General features: G+C 40.1%; 1 protein-coding gene across 1 annotated transcript in view; it reads left to right on the top strand.

Annotated features, from left to right (window-relative positions):
- The window catches only part of map2 (microtubule-associated protein 2), a 106,545-nt gene that overhangs the window by 76,082 nt on the left and 5,172 nt on the right, over window positions 1-25,291 (top strand). The window contains exons 8-20 of the mRNA XM_034694030.1: window positions 4,419-4,703; window positions 5,544-5,609; window positions 5,711-7,746; window positions 8,179-8,698; window positions 8,831-9,070; window positions 9,815-9,952; window positions 10,974-11,035; window positions 12,149-12,307; window positions 14,185-14,326; window positions 14,439-14,495; window positions 14,671-14,978; window positions 19,503-19,595; window positions 23,363-23,455. Coding sequence (XP_034549921.1) covers window positions 4,419-4,703; window positions 5,544-5,609; window positions 5,711-7,746; window positions 8,179-8,698; window positions 8,831-9,070; window positions 9,815-9,952; window positions 10,974-11,035; window positions 12,149-12,307; window positions 14,185-14,326; window positions 14,439-14,495; window positions 14,671-14,978; window positions 19,503-19,595; window positions 23,363-23,455 — 4,199 coding nt within the window. The remainder of the gene's footprint in view (window positions 1-4,418; window positions 4,704-5,543; window positions 5,610-5,710; window positions 7,747-8,178; window positions 8,699-8,830; window positions 9,071-9,814; window positions 9,953-10,973; window positions 11,036-12,148; window positions 12,308-14,184; window positions 14,327-14,438; window positions 14,496-14,670; window positions 14,979-19,502; window positions 19,596-23,362; window positions 23,456-25,291) is intronic.

The raw sequence follows: 25,291 nt of genomic DNA, 5'->3' as shown, positions 1-25,291 counted from the left end.
TCAGTCTGGTGGATGAATATTTTTTCTCTCTTTTTTCGTGCTTTTTACCTCCTCCGGTTTTCTTTTCTTTGCTGGTGACTGGTCAGCCATTAAGCAAAGTATTACAAATTTCCTCCATCTTATTTACCAATTTAATTTGCAAACTAATTTTTGTCACAGTGTCAACAGGCAGAGGTAAAATGAGCCAGACTTATTTCTACAGATTAATTTGATTTGACGTTCGGGATCAGATTGTCTCTGGCAACACTTAATCAAGAATCCACGATTTTACTATGGATTATTGTCCAATCAGAATCAAGTGTTAAACATATTAATAATAATAATTGAAGAACTTTCATTAATCTTACAGTGTAATTGCATTAAACAGTTCTTATGTGACTCTTACAGTTGTCATCATTTTCCTCTCTTACTCTCTCTCTCCCTTTCTTTAATTTAGTCATCTCTTTAAGGTGTCCGTTAGACAGATCCTGTGTCTTTAAAGTGACACATTTTTCGATGTTAGTGTAAACAGCGAGGTTGAGCAGTGACATTGGAGCACTTTTTTTCTATACTTTTGACTATACTTCTTTTCTTTCCGGTTAATTTTATTTTATCATTCTTTAATCAGAAGAGACTTGACTTGGACTCGCCACTTTAAGACTCGAGACCTGACTCAGACCTGTAAAAAATGACTCATTGTCTCTGTGTTGAGCTTTAGTTAGTTGTCAAGTTGCTGTATGAGTCGTAATAACAAAGCAAGGAAGAACTAAAGGTAACCTTGTAGAAAGTGTGAATATCACCTTCTGAACACAGCGGTTAAAACTATGATTAGTTGGAATATTGGCTGGATGCAGGCTTTGGTTTATGTACTACTACAACTACTGCTGTATCAGTGCTTTAACTGTTGTTATAAGTGTTCAATTACTACTTGTGCTGAATGTCTTTTTTAAGGTGGAATCGTTTCTACGTGAACCAGTTTGTATTGATATTTACCGTACACAATGTGGTATACTTACGTTGTGCGTCTCAGAGTATGGCTGGCCCCTCAAAGCTTTGTCACCTTTAAGTTGCGTGTCAATGTGTCTGTCAATGTCTTGTGTGTTATATTTCTCTTGCTCACAACCAAGCCTTGACCTCTCCTTCCATCCCCTTCTCTGGTGATTCTCTCTGCCTCTGTTGTCTGTTTTAAATTGTTTGTTTATTTTGTCTTCAACATTTATCTCCCTTTCACTTCAAAAAATGTCCATGATTAAAAGCCACTGTAGGTAGGTAAGTAAGCAAATTAAGGAACATCCTAAAGGTTTTCCTAAAGGGAATGTCACCATTCCCATGAATGCAACAGTCAGAATTTATTTATTTATGTCTGTCAGAATATGTATGGGCCACTTATCAGGTTACAATAATGGTGATGCACAGATTTAAGTTATGTCTACTGTTGTGACCCAGCAGAAAAATTAAGTGCAACTCCGTCTTTAGACAGATCATTGAGGCACTTGCACACAAGGCACGGTGGCCTAACTCCAGTTTTTGGGGCTTTGCAGTGCTGAAGTAGGAGTCAGTCTTGGACGAAGCAACAAAAAGAGGAGGCAGCACTGAGTTTGCCTTTGTAGTCTAACAAGCCCAGACAATTGTGCAGTTCGATAAGTTGCCTTCTGATGTCAAGTGACACAGAAACAAAGGTTAGCTTGCTCCCAGCACATGGGAGTACCTTAGTACCATTAACAACTCTATTTCATTGATAGGCTGTTCAGTTCAGAAGTAAGTCAGGAGCGCTGCTGTATGCTGCTGTGTGCCTGACACGTAGAGTGGAAGTACTTTGTGAAGCAGTCTTAGTAGACAATAGACATCCTAGTTTACGAGTAATGTAACCTTATTCATTTTAGTTTTGTATTTGCATTGTAGGGACTGGTCTACAGAGCAGCAGCTGTGTCTGTCTGGACCATAGACTGTATAAAATATGGACGTAGTATCCGTGCCGTTTTGAAGCCAATCGACGGCAGCAGCCATATTGGAAATACGGAACTCAACCAGGCAGAGTGTGATGTAAAGAGGCGGAGTTTGAGCCTCCTAGCCAACAGCTATGTGTTCCCGTCCGGGAGTCAAGTCAGTCATGTCCTTATTTGGGCAAAAACTCGTAATCTTAATATCTTCTGAACCGTCACATTAGAAAAAAATCACCCCCGTACAGTGTGTGCAGATAGAGAAATTAGCTACGTAGAGCCAAGCTGTTTTTTGAACCAGGCTGTAAACATGTTTATTAATGCTGCAAAGATCGTCTTCTTTGAATTGGTGTCTATGTGGTTTCCGGTGTTTCTACAGCCAGCCTCAAGCGGATTCTCGATGAATTGCAGTTTATAACACTTCTGCATGGGCTTCATCGTTTGAGACCGGAGGTTGCGGCTTGGTCTGGACAAGACAATGGCAGTTGCATATTCCTGTCACCCACCTAGCAGCAGGCATAAGATAGGGTCATTTGTACTTTATTTAGTCAACTTTTACATGGACATTCTTTGCTGTGTTCTTTTTTTTCTTTCATTTTTTTATCTTCTTCTCCTCCTTTCTCTTTTTGTTCTCCTCGCTCTCTCTTTCAGTCCCTGTGTCCAGATTTCCCTGCAGTTTTTCTCCTTGTGTCTGTCTTGTTTGTAGATGTAGGGGATGAGGAGGAGGCAGGGCCTCTCCGCCGCTTCCAAAATTCGCGGGAGAGGTGCAAGTTCCTCGCCCCCTCCATCTCAGTTTCCGTGCCCGAGGACGACCCCTACCACTCCGACGAGGAGTACTATGAGCACCCATTGTTCAGCCCAGAGTGGACGCACTCGGGCTCACGCCCCACAGGGCAGGCCGTGGCCTTTAGACAGATTGAAGGTGAACCACGCATGGTTCCTCTTTGTCATTTTCCCCTCCATTCTTTTCTCTCTCACTCTATTTCTTTCCTTTCTCCTTGTGACAATTTCCCCCTCCTCCTTCTGTGATTTGACCTCCTCTTTCCATCCCTTCCGTCTCTTCGTCCGTCCGTTCGTCTCTTCGTCCGTCTTGTGTGTGGTTTTGTGTCCTTGTGAGGTTTGTTTTGCTCTTTATCCGAGCAATTTCATGTTTGTTCAACAGTCATATTTCTTTATTTTGAAATTTCACCCAAAGTCATTGCTACCTGTGGTTGCCATGCCGTTTAGCCTAACATAGCAGTGCTGTCTTTTAATTAGGGCATATTTTTCCTTACGATTCATTCATTGTGATTCACTCAATGAGGTAATACACTACAGTTCTCATCAGCAACACCGCACAGCCTCTTCGCTTTTCTATTAGGACAACAGTTCAGGTCCAAATGGCTTTCATGTATTTCCCAGAGATGAGGTGCATGAGCGATGACCGCCATGCACGAAATTCTTTACCAATCATCTCCCAGAATTTTCTTGGTTCATTTCTCAAAATGACCCTTCACCCCTTAATTATGCTGCATTATATCAAACCCTTAACACCAGTATGAAATACTTACAGACTCACTCTTGTAACAAGAAAGACTTTCAGCTCCACCAACTTGCACCCGCTTAATACATGACTCAACCTTCGTTAAAAATGATACCCCAGCTACACATAGGTAACCAGGGACCGGAGTGTTTTTATGATGACACTACACAAATACACAACCTTGTCTTCATTTAATATAAATCCTTGCTGGGAAGCTTCAGCGTTTGAAATAAGTAATGTTTGTTAAAGTAGGGGTGTATTTCTAACAGCTGTGTCAACTGCAAGAATATAATTTGTCTAACCTACGCAAGAACTCAAAAGGTTACATAGCAATGGCTGCTGATAAGCAAAGCTGCACACACCCACATTGACCATTAAACTGTTGAAAATGCAGTCCGTGCAATGTCAAGAACCTAAGGCTCTCTGCTTTTTACTGTGCTGCACCTCATTATAGCGGCCTCTGAAGAGCGTGAAATTCAGATGTGTGGCAAATAGATGTACTTCACAATAGCACAATTTCAGTCGATGAAGTGTTACTACTTCATTTCTGTTCTATTTCCCTTCAACAACCTTGGTCATCAATGGTGGTGGGTGGGTCGCAGGAAAGGTCTTTGCAAAAGAAGGTTGTTCAATTCCCCTCAAAGCAGGTTATTTTATTTTGATGAAGAGAAATGAAAAACAGGTTGAGAAATCAAATAAAAATCTCCAGTGTGACTCTAGTCAGTGTATCTTTATTGTTATTCTTGCACAGTTGGTCCACAAAGCACTTAAAGTTGAAAAGTTTAAGAACAGAATGAAACACACACGCACCAGTCTATACTGTAAATGTAATGTACTTCTATGTTTGAACAGACAGTACACTTTAGATAATCTTTTCTCAGAGCTGAAAGTGTCCCATCATATGCTGTGTTCACATAACCCAAGTCTGTGTTGCCTGTAGTCTTGATGTTTCCCCCTCTCACCCTGTTCTTGAGAAGAAGAGACCATGGAGGCTCTTACAGCCGAATACGAGGAGGAGGTGGAAGAGGAGGAGGATGAGGAGGAGGAGAGTGCAGAAGCAGCAGAGTCCGAGACGGCTCTTGATGAGCAGCAGTGGAGCGGGGAAGATCCCGAACTGGACAGCCCCCAAGCTGACTCCTTAGAGCAGGCAGAGGCCATAGACGAGGCCCAGGATCTAGACCTGGAGCCGGCTGAGGCAGCTAGTGCTGCTGCAGAGATCTCTATGGAGGAGGAAGCAGAGGGTGAGGAGAGCCCTGACACAGGTGTGTCCTGCCCTCTGCTCTCCCAGCCTGCATGTAGCTTCATGTTTCTCTATGAGAATGTCAGATGTGTCAAAAGGAACCTATAAGCATACGATATAAGCATTATAAATGAGGTGGAATGGCAAATAACCCCCCCCCCCCTGCGCTCTGCTGTGGCTGCAAGGCAACACAGGCTTGTCGGTGAAAAAAGTCACATTCTTTTTACTTAACCTGGTTTTGTTACTTTCTATCTTTGCGCTTGTATTTTCTTTTACTTTTAACTCTTTTTTTGGGGCCGGCCATTTTGCATTGTATGATGTAGTGCAGTGGTGCTGAATGTAACAGTTCTCTGTTCTCTGGCTTCAAGCTTACAGGTTTCTCATTGTGTTTACACATGGCTGTTTGCTGCTATGGAGTGCAGTGTTGAACTTTTTTTGTAAACGTGTCAAAGTTGCTCAGTCATACTTGATTTGAAACTTGTATTATTATCAAATTGTGCGTACAGTATATGCAAGGGAATTTGTGTTGGCTGTCCCATGTGAAGTGTTGGTGTAATTGTCTCATCAAATGCATTATACTACAAGCAAAATACAAATTCATGATTTTTTTTAAATTGTTTTTTGCATTTATTGACAATGTATGGCGTCCTCTGTCATTCTTCAAAAAGATGTTTCTATATTTGTGCTTAAGTTCCTTTGAATTTGTGAAAATAGTTCTTGAAAAGTCAAAATTCAAAATAATACTCTCAAAATATTCTAATTCAAAAAGATTGACAGACATGCTATTTTGTTTGTATCTGATGTTTTGAAGAGTTGCATGAATATCCATCCCATCGACTACTGTTTTTTACCTATGAATCAGCATCTCAGCCTCATGCCGATACGTCACATACCATGCCATATTTTCATCCATCCGTGACTTGGTGGAGCCCATAACCTCGCCGTACTTCTTCAGTGGTGGCCATATCATTGTGCTGTAAGTTTCTGAACAGAGCTTTGCCTGTTTCTGTTCTGATATTGGCTTTCCAGTTCCTGGCTTAATAACTATTCGACTTGCAGCATGGCAAAACATTACTGTACTGTATGGTGGTCAGAACAGACAACTTACAGATGTCATTTCAGCTTTGAAGATGGACTCGGACAAGCAGGGCAGTGAGAAAAGCGGTTCCATGAGCCCAGACAGCATTGGATCAGAGAAACGTCCAGAGGAGTTCTATGAGCCGCAGGTCCAAGGGTTCTTTGCTGGTGAACGAGTGGTCCCAGAGAGCCCCACCATGGATATGCCATCCTTTGTACCTCCTAATGTCCAAAACCAAGCCAAAGAACCAGTCAGATCACTAACGCTTCAGCCGACATATGGAGAGCCGATCACAGTGTCAGAAAAACAGCCATCAGTGGAGGTGGTAGAGCTCAGCAGCATTGGTGCTCCCTCTGATTTCTCTGCAATTGGAGGCAAAGCTCAAGGAGCAGAACCAACGAGAGATGCAAGAGACCGATCTGGCATGTCAGCGTATTTTGAAACATCAGCAATGGAGGTTGACGAGGCTCCACAGAGTAAGGGTGAGGGTTATTATGAGCTGAGCAGAGCTGGTGAAGAGGAAGGTGATTCCAAGCCTGAAACTAAAAAGAGTGCAGAAGACAGTAAAGTGTTTACCGTTCCGGATAGGAGCAGTGACTGTAGGCTTTCTCCAGGTAAACTGGCCTTAGAGCAGAGAAGTTACTCATTGAATATCACTATTGGAGCAATGGATCAAAGTGGCCAAGGCAAACCTAGAAACTTTTCCCCACTAGCCACAGATATCATGTCCTACACAAGTGGAAGTCTAGATGAATCAGCAGACTACCTTCCAGTCACTACACCATCTGCAGATAAAGCTCCGTCCTTCCCTCCCTTGATTTTAGAGACTGCTGCCTCTGTCACTTCAGATTCATCATCTCCTCCAAGAACCACAGAACAGGTTTCAAAATCCAGCCCTGAACCAGAGTCACCAGAATCACCACAGCCTCTTAAGAGTGCCTACAAAAATGGCACAGTCATGGCGCAAGACTTGCCTGAAATGCTTGACCTTGCTGGTACGCGTTCCAGACTGGCTTCAGAAAATACTGAACCAGAAATCATACGGAGAAAGTCTTTTCAGGCTGATGTTCTTTCCTTTACCGATGACCCAATGGCTGGCCTAATTTCAGGGGAACAGAGTCCTGGGGCCAGAAAGAGTGACAGCCAGCTGGAAGAGATGGGCTACTGTGTCTTCAGTGAATATTCAGGGCCAATGCCATCCCCTGCAGATGTGTTCAGCCCTACAGACACTTCTGCAAAAGTCTTCACCCCCTCTGTCCTGGAGGAGAAAGTGGCAGAGCAGGCTAGAAAATTGGCAGTCAGAGACACGTCAATGGAGGACAAGAATCAGCCATCAGGCGATGATAACACCACTGAAGAGAAAGACCAGATGCAGGTGGAGAGAAAAGATTCTGCTGATGAACAAGCCACGAAGATTGAGGAAGATCAGCCAAACAAACTTGAAAGTGAGACCCCAGCTGTCCAGCTGATTGAGGCCTTTATAACTCCAACCGTTACTGTGACTCTAGAAGAAGGCGGGAGGACATTGAGTGAGACTGAGAGACAAGCCAGTGGAGAAGGCTCAGCAGCATCAGAAACTGAGATTGCTGATTATGAGAGGCAGATCCGTAAATTGGAGATGGAGGACAGGCCTCTCAGTATGGAGGAAGAAAGAGAACTCCAGGAGCTCAGAGAGAAGGTGAAGTTGGTCCACCAGGAGGCGTATGAGGAAGTGGATGCTGAAGATGTGTATCAGCTGACTGGTGTGGCCAAGGACCGCATCGCCAGGCCGGTCAAAACTTCACCTGCTTCGTCTGTGGAGAGTAACATCGATGACGACAAGCTACTCTCTCCGGTGCTCTCACCTTCCAAGCTCAAACAAAGAGAAGTGTATGGTTCTCCAAAAAGAACAGCTTCACCTGTGCTAGGAGTAAGCAAGGAGGACAAAGAGAAAGAAGCATTAGAGAAGAAACTGAAGGAAGAGAAAGAGCAGGCAGAGAGGAAAATAAAGGAAGAGGCAGACAAGAAAGAAAAGGAATTGAAGGAAAAAGAAGAAAGGGAAAGGCGAGAGAAAGAGGAAGCAGAGAGGATACTGAATGAGGAGAGGGAAAAGAAGGAGAAAGAACAGAAAGAGCAGGATATGAAAGAACAAATGGAGAGAGAGAGGAAAGAGAAAGAAGAAAGAGAGAGGAAAGAAAGAGAAGAGAGGGAAAAGTTGGAGCAAGAAGAGAGAGAAAGGAAGGAAAAGCTAGAGAAGGAACTAAAAGAGAAAGAGTTGAGAGAGAAGGAAGAGAAAGAGAAGATAGAGAGAGAACTTAAAGAGAATGAAGAGAAAGAAAAGTTAGAAAAAGAGCGTATAGAGAAAGAGGAGAAGGAGAAGCTAGAGAAGGAACTAAAAGAGAAACTGGAGAAAGAAAAGATAGAGAAGGAACTGAAAGAGAAAGAGGAGAAAGAAAAGCTAGAGAGGGAACTGAAAGAGAAAGAAGAGAAAGAAAAGCTAGAGAAGGAACTAAAAGAGAAAGAGGAGAAAGAAAAGAGGGAGCAGGAACTCAAAGATGAGGAAGAAATGGAGAAGGCTGCAGGGGCAGCTGTGGAGACTCGTGCTGCCATCGAATCTGTGGTGACAGTTGAAGACGACTTTATCACTGTGGTTCAGACCATCGACGAAGCAGAGGAACCAGGACACAGCGTTCGCTTCTCTGCTCCACCTGAGGCAGATGCCCTCTGTGTCGCTGGAGAGAAAGAGGATGAAGAGGAAGAGGAGGAGTCTGTTGAGTTTGCTCAAGAAGCAGACATAGAAGCTGCCAGTCTAGAAGAGGTGGCCGATGTTCCTGAGACCCCCGTCTCCCCTGAGAAGGAGGCTCAACCCATAGAGACTGAAGGAGCAACAGAAAGCTACGACAGAGATGAAACCACAATCGACGACTCCATCCTGGACAGCTCCTGGGTTGACACACAAGGTGAGAACTTTTTCATGTTTAGTCCCTTCATAATTTTCTTATTATCTCTATCCTGCTTTCCAAAAATTGAAGAAAAAAAAAAAATAATAATAATATCCTGTTTTGTTCTTGTCTTGTTTTTTTACACTGCAGATGATATGAGTATGGCGACCGAACGTACTGAGCCTTTGCCCAAGATGTCCAGCCCGGTTAAAAAGCCTGCTGTGGCTCAGGTCAAGCAGACACAACAGAAGAAGACAGAGAAAATGGAAAAGCCAGTCAAACCAAAGGCCAAAGGAGGGCGGCCAAAAGGAAGAATCTCCACACCAGAGCGCAAACCTGTCCGTAAAGAACCTGTCTATATCCCAAGAGAGGATATCAGAAAGAAAAAAGGTTCTCATGATTCTTTTATCCATTTATTATCAAACAGAGAGGGATTCCTAATGAATATTGTTCTGCATTTTAACTCTTCTTAGAATATGTAATGCACCATAGTGTTATAAACTTCCTCTTATGTCTGTGTATATCTCTTTATATTTAATCGCTGAAAAGGGGATTTAACCCTCCTGTTATGTTGCGGGTCAAATTGACCCTTTAAAAGACCATTTTAGGCAATATATGCCTTTCAAACCAGCTAAATGCAGCATAAAAATCTGGGCAGCATGTGACAGAAGAGATGTCATGTTAATTTATCAACATCACTTCATAAAAGAAAAATAATAATCAAAATTTAAAATAAAATAAACAAAAATCTATGTCATAAAAAACTATTGTATTTATATTTACGGCTTTCCAATGTATATTTAAAAAAGTTATCCTCATTGAACCATGATCTGTGAGAATTAAAGAACACCAATGGGCTAAATCCTGATTTAAATATTTGGTAATGGAATTAAAAATTAGACTTAAAAAATTGTGTATTGGGATTTTTTGGGGGTTCTGACACTTTTGTATAATTGAATATTCCCTGGGTCAAATTGACCCAGGAACATTATTGCTGTTCCAGAGAAACGAAAATAACAGGAGGGTTAAGGGAAATTTGTTTCCTGGAGAATGACAACTATTGGTTCATGATTTCATTGTTTTTATTTTTGTATTTCTACTTTTGACAACAACCCTGTTTTCTTGATAATGTAGCAGTGATAAGGAAGACCGAGTTTACCAAGAAAACAGAGACTCAGACTCATTCCCCATCAAAGAGGAGCACCATGAAACCATCCGTCCGCCAGACCCGACCCACCCAGCACCACTCCTGTCCCAGAAGGAGAACCACAGGTGACATATTGCATCTCGTGGTGCTTTTAACAGGAAACTGTTTATAACTCATTTTGCCTCGGCTCTCAGCTTCACGTTTGGTTTCATCATCCACTTTGTTTTCCGGTTACAGTGGTGTTCTTTTGGGCATATGTGTGCGTCTGTTTGCTTTTAATCACAATAAAGACTGACTGTCAAACATTTATTCAGTCATTCTGCTTCATTTGTTTTTGTGCACATTCATTTTGTTTTTGAAGAGCGACTTAACACCAAGCTAAAAGCATTTTATCTTTAATGACCTGTGATTGAGAGTCAGTTTAATTGCTCACTGGATGCTTTCCAAGTACACTTTTATGCCAGTACAGCTAGGTCAGCAAAAACAAAGTACTCAGCTGGTGTCAAGTTGTCCTTTAGATGCATTTTTCCTTTCTGTCAACATTTTAAGAAAAATGTGTTCATGGTGTTTGTTCGCTGATGTTTTAATATGTTATAAATGTATTCTAAAACATTTTGTTGTATATTTTTGTCATCTAATAGATGTGAGAAACTTGTCATCCTCCTCTGTGTTTTTTTTTTCCACATATCCATCTAAGCTTTCTCTGCCCTTTGGTTGCCAGGCAACTAGCAACTTGGGGTTCTGCTCAAGGACCTGATACTATAAACAGTCTGTAACGCTGCTTTGTCCCAGGGGCAGTTTTGCACTCCATTTTCCCCTGACGAACTGAATTCTGTGTCACTGATGATGAAAGCTCAGTATGCTGCTGCATTGCCCCAATTAGATTATTTCCAGGGTTGACTTACATAACACAAAATCCCTCATTCTGTCTGATATCTTGCCAAATCTTCACAGAACAAAGCTCTCTAGGGGCAGCGTCCCGCTCCCACAGAACATTTGACTTGTTATACTGCTGTCCATGCCAGATCTGAGTGTACAAAATGGTGTTTCTGCAGGTCATTTGAAAGGCTCTCACTTGTTCACCTTCAGTGTATGAAGGTTAAAATATATTTTATGTTGGTAAGTTTGTTTCTGTCTTTCTTTCAGAGATGCTACCAGACGGTCATCGGCCCCTCAGTGTTGCCAGACAGTCTCGCGACAGAGCATCGGTGAGTATAGATTGCCAGCACTAAAGTGGCATGACCTCTGGCACAAGTAATCACCTACCATAGTGCTACATTGTAAAGTCTGAGTAATGAACATCAGTCAGGAGGACAAATTGGACAAATAGGAGAAAGCTTAGGTTTCTATTCTTGGCGTGAGAAACTGATTGCTTTGTCACCAGGAAACTGAACTCTCTAACATTAACCCCACTTCGCTCTTTTTTTATTTCAGTGTCTTTCGGTGTTTGGAGTCTTGAAACAAAGCTAAACATTAACCTCTTGCTCCTGATATTGAACGAATGGACAGGTTGCCTGTGCATCTTAAGCTTAGGCTTAAATATGAACTTTTTGGTTCAGAAGCAACTTAATTCTAAGTTTTGATAAACATATTTCATTCTGTTTTCCCTCCGTTTATATAAGCCCTAATACTAAAAAGTAAACCATACATTGTGTTACTCTTTAAGCACCACTGTTGGTTGTCCTTTTATGTATAAAAACATAGATACTTGCTCTTTTCCCTCTGCAAAATGTTCGCTATTGTTGTGTTGTTTAATGGATTTTTGCACAAGCAGAATTGAAAGATTCATTTAGAGATTTTTTTTTTTGAGTGGGTGTTGAATCACCCGGTGACATTTCTCCAGCGACTGTGGTCGTGACTCCATTTTACTCCTCCGCCATGGTAATGACAATTATTGTGTCTGAAATAACACAGTTCTACATTTCTTAAATGTCATGTCATTGCGTAATACTTTTAAGTGTATTCCGCTGTTAGTTCGAGGCCATTTAATGTTTTACTTTTCATTTTCACATTTATTTACAGTCTTCCAACATCCATCAATAGTGCTTGCATGATTACATGCCATCTTGCATGATTGCAAGATGCTTTTAAATCATCATAAATGATATGCATCTTGATGTCATTCATTTCAACTTTTTCTATATGTTCTCAATGACTGTTAATGAATAGATGTTGTGATGTGCTGAATTATTTTTGTCATTTTTGACCTCAGAAAGCATTCATCTCGTCTATCATTAATAATGTATGTTAAAGCACTCTCATGGTCATCAGTCACTTTTGTCACCATGTGTCCTGGACTTTGATGTTATGCTTTTCATCAGCGGGGCCTCACCATGTCATCATTTCAGTGCCATTCCCATCGTTTGCCAGTAACAAAGATCCCCACCTTCATATTCAGACCGGCTCCTCCATTTGATAGACCTCGACCATCCTCTTCAGAGCCGTTAGGCTCCCCCATATTACAGAGATTCATAGTGAAGGTAAGTGAGTGGTAAAACCACTATTATTGCAGGAGCTCAGGAAAAAAGCTAAATTCTTTTTTTCTGAGGATTACTTGTATTTTCAAATACTATATGCGTTTTTCCACCGCAGGAACTTTACCCCGGAACTAGGGACTTTACCCCTGAACTACGTGGGTTTTGACTGGAGGAACCAGGGTCTAAATTTAGTTCAAGGGTAGATAATCTCCCCCTTAAAAGCCCCTGCTTGGGGGGTAGTACTTTTCAAAGGTGCTTGGACTTTCGGTGGAACGTAACAGTGTTTGTGGAGTTTACACAGTTGTTGAAACACAGAGGGAGTTCCTGGGAATGCATACTAGTTTAGTTTTTTATTAAGATTTCAAAATATTATTTAATAGAAGCTTTTTTCTCCATATATCACTGGCCTGATTTGCACAATCTACCCGGGACTTCAGCCTGCGGTCGAAACACAGACAACAATGGGGCACAGGAACCTTTTAGTTCAGGGTAAAGTAGTTCTGGGAGCTAAAAGACCCAGGAACTCTTGGTCGAAATGCACCATATGTACCTTAACCTGTTTTGACTGGCAACTTTTCTGTTGCCTTGAATAGACAAAGTATTCTTGTGATTGCGTTACCTCTGGACCACATGAGGAACTATCTTCAAATTCAGCACAAATTACCTTTTGCAATCAAGACACTGAACTTAGCGGCAACGTCACTGCAAACTATCATCTAATGGCAATATAGTCTTTGGGAGCACCGGCCAACATTTATGGGCCTCTGATATAGGCAATGCTGGTGACACAGGATTTCAAAGTAAACAAAGTATCATCTATCATGAAGACTTTCTTTTCCTTTTGTTTCTTAGTTTACCATCCAACCAGCAACTCGAGAAGCAAGACCTGAATTGGTGAAAAGAAATAACTTCTAAAAGTAGATTAGCTGCATTTGCAAAAGGATGTCTGCTTAAAGACATAGGTTACAGCTCAGTATTTATTGGGGGACAGCTGTTGGGCTTTGGGATTGTATTATTGCAGACTGTGTACCACCTCTTTTGCTTTCTACACAGACCATTTCTCTTCATGCAGCCAAAGGCCACTGAAACACCAGTGGATGACACTACTAGTAATACCAGTGGGAAAAAAAGAACAATTATTATACCGAAATCCAAATCCAATTGCAGTCCTACAGTTCCTGCATTTTTTCAAGAAAAGGAAATGAAGGTCACAGCAACCTAAACCCGTGTCCTTTCCCAATCATTCATGATGTAAAAGCTAATGGGATTTTGTTACACCTGATTTCTATTAATTCCTGGTATTTATCAGGACTACCAAATAAGATCTTTTGATTAACAAATCTCTGGTTGCTGTACCATTTGCGCAAGATGTTAGTGTTTGTTTTGCTGCAGGGAGAAAGACTACATGCTCTGAAATAAATATTTGGAAAGGAGGACGGGGTAGGACTTGTGGTTTTATGTCCCTCCCATAGAAAGCTAGATATCTACATAAATTCACAGCAATACCAGAACTTTTCATACACTGACCCTACAGCAGCACAGCAAGGAAGCGCCATTGAAATATCAGCTTGGATTTCATTCAGTTAACCAAACAACACAGTCACATTTTAGCCACAGTGTTTTTTATTCCAGAGTGTGCTGAGGTTTTAGGAGCAAAAGAGGTGTGACAAGTAAAGAATCACTGTCACACACACACACACATACGGCTGTCCAGTCCTTCCAGCTCCCCCACACATGTTAATTTAGCTCTGTAGCTGCCTCAGCTTCAGGTGGAACATCAGATTGATTCTCCCCTCCCCCTCTGGTTGGTGTAGGTATACAACAAATCAGAAACTGGTCTAAGGATCTACTTCTGTTCTCTGGTATTCGTTTCCTAACAGGATGGTGGGTCATGGAGTCCTGACAAGAGATCCTCTCTGCCGCGGCACGCCTCCATTCTGAGTCGTCGTGCGTACCATGACCATGAAGAGAGTTCAACCTCCATCACTAGTTCTGGTTCAACAGCTCCTCGTAGACCAACATGTAAGCTGAAGCTTCTGGCATCCTTTACAAATTCACTCAAAATGACTTTGAGTTGCATGAAACCTTCTAAAACGGTGTAACTCTTAAACATCTCCTCTTTTGTCTCCTGTAGCGTTTCGCTCAGAGATGAGGGCAGAATATAGGACAGGGCGAGCCCCTAGTATGACAGGTAAAGGATAGAGGTTTCAATGTTTTCCTGGATATATGTTTTTTTTTAATCTTTAACTGCTTTCTAAATGTTCCTGTTTCCTGTTAAATGACAACATTAGAATGAAAGTATTTTGTGTAGCAGGTCAAATAGAAGGACTTGACAGAGCACTCACCGTTATATTCTTCTCCAACAGTCACAGAAACAGTGCGTTCTCGCTCTGCTCGCAGTGGACACTCCACACCCCGCACTCCTGGCTCCACGGCCATCACCCCTGGCACCCCTCCCAGCTACTCATCATCCTCAAGAACCCCAGGGACCCCACGCTCCATTAGTTTGATGTCCCATGAGAGGAAGGTGGCCGTGGTCCGGACCCCGCCCAAGTCGCCTGCAACGACACCGAAGCAGCTTCGCATCATCAACCAGCCACTGCCTGACTTCAAGAACATCAAGTCCAAGATTGGCTCCACAGAGAATATCAAGTACCAGCCCAAAGGAGGACAGGTGATGCTCTCCTTACTCACTCACTTCTTTTAAAATATGAAGCTTCTCTGTACTGCAACTATCTACCAATTTGTGTTTGCAGTATCAAAATACCAGGTTAACTTATGTATGATACTTTATGATATGTTTGTTTCTCACTTATTTTAGGAAAGATTATGTTTTTATCAAGAAGTTTTCTTTTCATATCAGTATCATACTACATAAAGATAAACTGTATAATTACCTTCAGTGTTCCATATAAATATTGATAACTGTGCACAAAAAACTGAAGAAAGATAACCACTTTGGCATATCTCATGTATTTAGACAATCAGCTTGCACTGAGCTCAAAATTTAATTTCCTTGTTTGAATTATGTTGTAATGTTTATTTTGGTTTAACATCTCCTGGCCTTTTTCTCTGCCTTGATATGTTTATGCTCTCATGCTCTCCCTTACCCCTCCAGACTAATTGTCTATGTTATAGTCCCTTAGCTATCCATTCCCATTGTAAGTTTTCTTGTCCTTCTGCTGACTCACTGGTGTAAAAGCAAAAAGAGTTAAAAAAAAAACTACAATTCCCAAAACCACAATTTAACAGAAAATGAGCACCAGGAGGAATTTAGGATTTTATTTTAGATACTGACGACTACTTTTGTGAGGATTATTGATTTTTTAAAATTAGAACCAATACCGAGTTCTGAATTTATTTGCACTTTTTGGCCCTTACCAGATAGTTTAGTTGACTCATAGTAGTACAAATCAAGCTCAATCAACTTCACATTCAACAGCAGTATGCCCACCAAACGTGTAGTCTTCCAGAAGAACGGTTTTCCTGATATGGAAATTTCCAGACTGACAGAAAGACATGAATCTGTAAACCAAAGGTGGGATAAAAGGTGATAAAATATTGGATTCTGATTTGTCAAATGGCAAGAAAGAGGTCACGATGGGCTGTCAATGCTTGTAATACTTTTGAAGCGGCTAAGATTGAAAGGTGCCGCAGAGGCTAAGTGGGCTCGTGTTTGTGACGCGTCTTGCCATAAATCAAAATCAAAGTCCAAGGAAAGTTTTCTATTTATTAACAAAACCCTAAAAAAAATCAATACCAAAAAAGATCGAAATAAATGATGATAATGATGACGACGGTGGCGGTCAACAAAAAATATTCAACCCCACTCACCCTCTTTGTATACCTCCCGCCACCCAACTGAACAGGTACTTATAAGGTAAACCACACCCATGAACCCAAAACCCGGAAATGAAGTAAACCATAAAAAAGGAAATAATCATGATTAACAAATAAGAGACATGCAAATCAACATTATGGCCCCTACAACTTTTTTAAAGCTTCTCCATAAAATACATCCAAATGCACCAATGTGTCTCATGGACCAGTGTCACTGATGCTGAGGATAAAAGCTGAATTGGATTTTTTGAGATTACAATAAGAAAAAAGGCCTTCATTATGTCAAAGTTTTCCTGATGTTATCTTACCCCAAAACTTTACAGTTCTGAAGGCCCAACTTTGAAAACCTAGAGACATGACCTGATTTTGATATCTCAATGAATGCCTGAATCGTGATCAGTGTTTGTCCCTGTACTTTTCTTTCAGCTCTGTCAACCAAGGACAGCACTTAGCCCGATGAAATCTGCATTTCAAATCGTGTTGTTGATGCTGCACAAGTAGAGTATTTGGGAGTGAAAACTCTACAGTTTGACGGATATCATGTTTCAGCATTAGTCTGAATCACAACGTCAGCGCTTCAACAGGAAGATCTATAATGAAAACAGCAGTGTGTCTGTAGTCATCAGCCCTTACAAGCCTCCACTAATGACCTGATCAGGAGTTCACTTGTTTTTCTAGCATCTTTATGACTTCACTCTGCTGTTTGTGCATCCAGACAAAAAATACTGCTCCAAACGCCTGCCTGTCATCTGCAGGGTAATTGGCCTGAGTGGAGTTGGGGTTTATGTTTGTAGTTGCAGTTTTGTTTTCAAGCTTGCCAAATTGGTCATTATTAGTTGCAATGGTAAACAAAAGAGGGGACTGCTGACCCCAACATGAAAGTCTCTTGCAGAGTTGAGGATTGTGGAAGGTAAAAGAATAACTTGCTCAGCTCAGATAGGACAACAACTTGCTTCATTATCTTCAAATTTTCATTCTAACTTATTTATTTCATTTTTCATTTTGAAGTCTCTAAAGTAGAGAGTAAAAGTGCCACATTGATGGCAGTTTAGTGTTACACATGGATTTAAAGGGGAGTTATCCATTTGCAAAAAGTATATAGCTGCATCCAATCAAAAGTCCTTCATTAAACTGAATACATGCTACTAGATCGATGATGCTTTTTCATATGTTTATTTGCCATATAAACGTGAGAACTCCAGAAAGATTTTTTTAAAGTTCTGATCTGTTCATTTGGTTTAATTCAATTTAATGCACGTATGAGCAGCATTGAATACAAGAAACAGACACTTAAATTATAAGGATTGTAAAAAAGAAAGAAAATAGACAGTTGATGGATACATTTGCAGTGCACAACTATTAAAACAAAACAGATATGTGGGACACTTGATCAGTTTGGCATATCAAATTGAAAGGCAATGGTCTGGAGTGGATTCAAACCCTGCTAAAAAGCCTAACCAATCAAGTGTTGACAACTCAAAATAAAGTTTTGACTTTAAGCAGGTGTCATTTGACTTAGGTTATTGTAACACTAACTTTCATTTTGTCCCAAAATCCTTTATTGACTTTACCCACGGCCCCACAGTGGGTGTGTGTGATTGTGCTCGAGTCACCCCTGGGTGGCAGTAGGTGTCTGGTAACAGAGACAAATGGATTGTGGCAGCTTTTGCCTAAACACTGGGGTGAATGCCTGGGCAGACTGGTTGTCCTCATTCCACTTGTTCTTTTTGGGATCAAAGCTGCCTAACAAAAAGTTAAAATTGAATCTGCCTCTTACGGCAAAGGCTTTATCTACTTTTGATGAGATGACTTAAGTGGTTTAATGTGGCCTGCCACATTTATGTTTTTATGGGGTTCAGAAGGGATTGTCTAGACTAACACCAAACACCTCAAAGCTGTTGTGTGTGTCCCATGGGCCTATTTAAGAGTAACACTTCAGAGAAGGAAGAACAATGGAATTAAACTTAAAAAACAAAGATATGAATACAATGAAATCGTTTTAGGATTTGCATACAAGTAATATGTATCTGCTGATATCTATTTTGTTAAATTTCACATCCCTTTTATTATATTACTGTGTACATTTATTGATGAAGGACTCAAATGTGTCTAAGATTTAGGTAAGTAGCAGGTTGGCAACCCCAATTCTATGTCGTGCTTTGTGCTCCTTCTTCTTTCATAGCCAAACATCTTAATATCAAAACCTACAGTCCATGATCAAAATGTACTACAGTATAGTTCAGTGAAAAGAAAAAAACCTTGATAAGAAGATCTTAAAGTTCATAGAAAATATAAATTAAAGCTGGTCCTTAAGTGGATCTCTTCTGCAACCCACATCGCAGTAACCTTTTATTTCCACTATGTCAGAACCAAGAAGTGCAGTCATTACCATTTGGTTCTAGGTTACATAGTGGCTTTCATAAGTATTTTCTTTGCTTGTGGATGGTAGAACCAGTGGAGTAGTGACAGTTTTCACATGATCACAATGTACTCCTCTCCTGACCTATGGTAGTTCCTAGCTGCGTCATGGTCCATGTAGTTCCAATTTCCAAACAGCTGCAGAGAGCCCCCCCCCCCCCCCCCCAGCAATAGCAAGGCCTCTCTGCCTGGCCTCTAACTTGTCCAATGATTGTCCTCGTAGAAGCGCAAGGACCAAATTATGCCATCAGAAGCCAAACACAGGGTCTCATGGATCTGGAAGTCAGTGCTACGGCTCATCTCAGTAACTCTGTGTCTTTCAGCGGCACACAGTGTGACCTGGACCAAGGACCTGCTGGTACTCCTCAGCGCTCTTCATGTTGGCACCGTGTGTCTCATAGAGCCTAGATAACAGTGTGCCAATGACATAATGAAAGACCTTTACAGTGTTTAACTTTAATCAAGTGTAAAAGTTAAGAGTGGTCTGGATTTATAAATTTACATTTTAATTAGGAATTAATAAATAGAATAAAGAAATGTTGAATTAAATTATTAATGTTAAATTCTGTTGAATTTTCTTAGTATGATTAATTGATATTTAAATGTTTAATATTAAATGAAGGTTAACCCACAGAGCAGCAGCAGGAGCTGTGAGGCCAGCTGTTTTAAAAAGGAGTCACTTGTATTTATAATGAACCTGTCTTTAAGGTGCTCACACATCCTAAATCTAAATGTTGGGACAATAGATTATGCATACGATAAACTGATGCATAAGTAAAGAATAGAAAAGGTGTGTAATCTGGCAATAGAAATGTAACATCTTACCTGATCATAGCCTTTTTTTCTAAAATTAGTAAACTGATCATTTACTGTAGCTATAAAGTATAAGATTAAACTTTTAAGTATTAGAGGCCCATACTATGTTTGTATTTCTCCATAGATTCATATTTTAAACAAGAAGCTGGACTTCAGTCATGTTCTATCAAAATGCAGCTCCCAGGATAATCTGAAGCACAGCCCACGTGGAAGAAATGTATGTACCCTTCCATCTTGAACATTTTCTTCCTCTCCTTTATGTAATCTGTTGATTGAGGAAAAGAGTCCATTTAGTTTCTGTTTGTTGCCCTTGTATTATTTTGTCTGTGCTGTGCAAATCATGATACTTGGCTAGCTTTTTGATCTTGTATCATAGTAGGTTGTCTCCCTGTTTCCCCTCTGCAATTTGACTCTTACCCTTAAAGCTTGTTTCACATACATTGTCTCCCTTTCGGATTAGTTTAGAGGAAATCAAAAAGGCCACTTTTAAAGCTTTTAAGCATGTTGCTTTATCCTCAAGCACATGCAGTCAAATAAACCTGGACAACTGTTCTGACAGCTTCTGGTTTTAGCCACCTTCTTGCAGGGAGAGCAGTGACCTGAAACTAAAAATAACTCATGGTTAGACAGAGCAAAATCACCAAAGCCATGTGCTAGTGAATGTCTGTCGAGCTGGCATGTCTTTGAGAAACTCTCTTCCAGTCCATTTAACAACAGTTGTTTGCTTCATCTTCATAATTCTGACTACTGTGTGTTTGTTAGTGAAACAGGCATGTGACAACACACGAGTTAATGAAAGGTTTTATAATGATTTTAAATTTAATTTACTATGGACATGTGTTGCCACATTTTCTAAGACAGGCCTCCATCATTAGAGGACACTTATGATGTGTGAGGCAGATCAAATGTTGTCCTCAGCATACAAACACATTCAGTTGCATTTGGGCCCATTGAACAGGCTGAACACAAACCGAATCAACGCATTGTAGTAACAAAAAGTTAACTTACCTACAGTGAGTGAAGGAGTTAAGCTTAAAGTGTTTCATGAATGCAGCATACCTGCAAGGAAAAAATTGCCTACTCACCTGGAAAGCTCCAACACTTTGTAGATGCAGTCTCCCAGGAGGGATGAGGTTTCAAGGCCACAGACATAGATGGTGATGTATCATGCTTGCTAATTTTCCTTCATTTGATGTGTTGCATCACCTAGGTTACGTGTTTTAGTTTGTTAGGATTATGTCTTGATCTTCTGAACATGTACAGGGTTACCTATCTGGATATTTTCTACCATCCCTGGAGGTTACCAATAATTCTTTGAACCTTAATTATTAGTAGCAGTTTGCACATAAATCTGAGATTCATCTAAATTCAATTGCATGTGTTTGTACACTATGGACAAATTTAGAAAGCCTCAACGAAAAGTTGTGGTGGCCTAAAAAAAAAAGCACATTTGAATAATTTCTTCCTGCATATTAAGCAAGGGGCAAGTCACCAAAATAGTGATTTTTTTTATGTAAGTCACTTTTTTCGAGTTCAGCTCCATAAATATGTATATAATGTTTTCCAAAATTAAGGGTGTAAAACACTTATGTTATTTTAAGTTGAACAAATAGTAAAAAAAAAAAACAGCCTTAGTTAATTATTATATACAAGTTCGGAGCAATTCTCATGTAAATGAAAAAGCTTATTTTTCCAACCTTTCATTTGGCTCTCACAGTGTTTATTGTTTTTTAATCTAATTTAAAGCCAGAACAGCTGTCTATAAGAGATACAGTCCCTATCTAGGTCACTTGAAGAAAAACCACAGCAGTAAATAATATTTTAAAAGAGAAATTGAATTGTTCAGTCAACCATCAACATAGTCTTTACAAAAGAACCACCCTGTCCTTTAAATCTGAAGTTTCCTCTTCTCATTTCTCACATATTAGACTATTATATTGAGTCATTTATGTTTACAAATCGTATATCAGATTTACCTTTTCTCATTTTTCACCTACATGAGCCACCCAATTAGTTCTTACAGTTGTGTTTTTTTTTAGCATTTTTAACCCATTTTGTATGCTTATGCTGGGTTTTTTAAAGCTTTAGAAGTCTTTCACAGGTCCTCAAAAGTATCACCAAATTACCTCCCCTGTCCTGTAGCACTATTTTGTCCTTTGTCCACAGAATGCACCGAATATGTATGTATGTATGTATTCCTGTGTAGTTCCCATTGCTTCTACTGTGTTGCTGGGTATAATGTATTTATTGATGTTAGTGCTATTTACCATACCAACTCTGCTATGTCTGCTTTTCACTCTTGCTTTCTCTCCTTGCAGCTACAGCAACCATCGCAGTACACTCATATTGTATCATCCTTGCAACCTATTACTAATGGCTTCAAGTGTTCACTGCTTGTATTTTGCCTTCTGAGTTTTACTGTGCAAAAGAAGGTGCAAATCATCAATCCTGAAAAATCATCAAAAAAAAGAGCTCTGCATTACACTGTCTCACAAGAAGAGACTCTTCAGAGATTTTGAAGGTTTTGCATTACTTTCTTGATATATAAATACATATATTTTTAAAAAGCACAGCAATATCTCAAAACATTCTGGATTCTCTGTACTCAAGCCCCTTCACACATTCTTCTTTGGCTGATATGCACAGTTACATGTGTTGCAGGAAATCAGATGCCTTAAAGATGCTATATTGATTTCTTAAAGCAAAGCCTTGAATACATATAATCATCTTGAAGAGCCACAAAACAGTCAAAACCCAAGACCAGGTTTTGGTACCCTAACCAGGCTGACACATTCAAAAAATAGCCAGGTTGAATGCTAAAATTTGAGATATGTAGTGAGATGTATCTGTCTAGCCTGTTAGCACAGAGTTGTCAAAACAGTTGAATGATATTTGCCCAGAGCAGCAGGGGAGCCAGTCGGTCAAATATTACTGCTTACATTTAGTGGAACAACTTCAAATCCCTGGAAGAAAATATTAAAAACTGTGGGAAGGTATAAGATGTTTTATACCATGACCCATAGAGCTCAAGGTACTGCAACTCAAGAGAACACATTTAGATGGACAAATCACAAGCAGTTATATCATCCTCATTAATCTGACAACACATGCGAGCCTTTGCCCCTAAAAGTCATGGAGGTCAGCCTTCCTGAATCCTCCTGTTATGTTGTGGGTCCAATTGACCCTTTTTAAAGTCTATTTTAGGGAATATATGCCTTCCAAACCAGCTAAATGCAGCATAAAAATCTGGGCATCGTGTGACAGAAGAGGTGTCGTGTTCATTTATCAACATCACTTCATAAAAATTCAAATTTAAAAATTTAAAATTTGAAATAAAAATAACAAAAATCAGTGTCATGTAAAACTATTATATTCATATTTAGGGCTTTCCAGTGTACATTAAAAAAGTTTTAACATGAATGTTAATGAAAAACAAGCGAGTTATCCTCATTGAACCATGATCTGTGAGAATTAAAGAACACCAATGGACTAAATCTTGATTTAAATGGTTAGTAATGGAGTTAAAAATTAGATTGAAATAAAAAGGTTCTGACACTTTTGTATAATTGAATATGCCCCGGCTCAAATTGACCCAGGAACCTTATTGCCGTTCCAGAGAAACGAACATAACAGGAGGGTTAAATGGTGCTCAAAACGTATCAATATCTTTTCATAAGTATGTCCAAGTTATGATCAGGTGTGTTCGTAGCTTCAGTAAGTCCCCTACAAGCAGACACCATATTCATCTATACTACTTTTAGAGCTTCTCTTGTAGTTCTATTACGATGCTCCTCCTGTGTCTGTGTTGTCATATTGTTGAGGCAGTTTTCTCATATTTCCTTGAGATTTTCTATCTTCATTTGAAGTGTCAGTGCATTGAGCTCTCAGGGCCATCATACTACCAAGTTAAAAAAAATTTAACAACTGCCTTAAACGGAAAGCCCAAGCCTTCTCCCGCCTCATTACTGACCTCCACCCCTGCAGGTTCTCATCCCCAGTGTTAAGCTGGACTATAGCCATGTTCAGTCTAGGTGTGGGTCCTTGGACAGGCGGGGCTACGCGGCGGGAGGTGGAAACGTGAGTCTTGTACAGCAATTCCATTGTCTCAGTGTTTATTTCAGTGTTGTTACTCTTCTGTGTTGTGGTGTAAAGTGAGTTTATTTTCCACCTTGCTTTACAGTTTCCAAGTTTATTGTTTTGTCACGTTCTCATTAATCGAGCAGTGCTCTCTATTTTACTGCTTTCACTAAAGCGGCATTTTCCAGTAAGAGTTTGTGTCCGCTAAAAAAATCAAGAGACTTCAGGTAGATGTCTCCTCCCCAAATACTAGTAGCATACATTAAGGAATATAGCAGTGTGTTACTTTTAAGGTCGTTTACATTTAACTGCATTTAATCTTCCACTGCCTGCCGACCAAATAGGATTCACAGCCCTGTGCCGTAAATTTTCTGCAGGGATCATTGCAGAATAATTTAATCTGCACAGAGACTGTAATCTACTTGAAAGAACAACTTAATAAGGAAGCATCATGTATTCCTGTTGAACCATGTTAGAGATACAGTATATCTGTAAAACAGGATATTCACATAAATCAGAGAATTCTCACCTCACACTGTCAACATTCTGAGGCCTATAAACTTGACAAATACAGTATGTTTCATCAATCCACATTAAGTGACAAACGGCTAAAGGGGCAATGCTCACATGATATGATAACTGTCTGACTGGTTGACAGTTCCTGCAGCAAACACAAGATATCATATTAAAGCTGACAAGGTGCAAAATTGTCAAGTGCAGCAAAGTCTAATTTTTGATGTTGTGAAAAGTGTATTTACAACATCCAAAGTGTACCTTTCTCTTCATTTAGGCTGGAGCTGTAATAGTAGGTCTGGGTAGCTGCAAAAACAATCAAAAAGCATCATCAAACTAAATAATAGTCCCAAAAGTGTCGCTCGATTTCTAAAATATATCATTGCTGTAGAGACGAGTCAGACCGCAGTCTGACAGTCACAAATATGGGCACGTATCACTCTCCGTCTAAAACTTCCTTCAAGTGAAGGACTTTTGGTTTGTAGATCAGCAGCATGAGGTTCTTTGTGCTCCTGGTGTTGTGGTTGTAATGTGGCTCACCACCGAGGTTATTCATTATCCCTTCACTTTCCTGTTGTTTTGCCCCTCACAATGCAGACATGTATGACCACCAAAAGACACCTAAATCTGTGACTTGGCAAAGGGAGTTCAAACCCAAGGCTTGCACCAGTGATTTATCACAGGATATGATGTATTGTTTCTCAATCATTGTGCTGTGTGTCTAAAGCTTTATATCCCCACTCTGTTTGCTGTCTCATCGGGTCACCCCATGGTTTTCTCTTTAGATTCCTGGGGTTGGTCACATGACTGTATATCTAAATCTCCTCTCTACCTGTGACCACTGTATACTCACTCTTCTACTTTACTGCCTTTCATTGAACACTCAGTTATTTTGCATTTTTGACAGGTTTTTCTGAATGTGTCATACACTTTTTCTTTTAATCAAAGGACTAAGTCACAGCACACTGCTTTATTCAATCTTTGATTTTTATTTTTTATATTTTGCTTTAACAGATACCAGCAGTTCGCTGCACAACATAACACAAAGACTGTTATTTGGCAGTCACTGTGTACTTCTTTTTGCTTGTGTTTTTGAATAAAAACATGCAAGAAGATATGATAGTGTTGGAATGTGGATAATTGCAGCCTTTCATTCTGAGTTGATACCCAGTCATTTTCTTCAAACAGCATCAATCAGATAAACTAAATCACTCTCTTTAGTTGAGAAAAGCTCCATGTGTGCATCATTTGTGTTCACTAGAGGTTCACAACCATCATTTATACAAAGAGCTCTGACCTTGCTATTTTCTGACTTTACATCTT

Source organism: Notolabrus celidotus, chromosome 10 (genome assembly GCF_009762535.1).
Source record: "Notolabrus celidotus isolate fNotCel1 chromosome 10, fNotCel1.pri, whole genome shotgun sequence".
Taxonomy (NCBI): Eukaryota; Metazoa; Chordata; class Actinopteri; order Labriformes; family Labridae; genus Notolabrus; species Notolabrus celidotus.
This window is presented reverse-complemented; position numbering and strand designations above follow the sequence as displayed.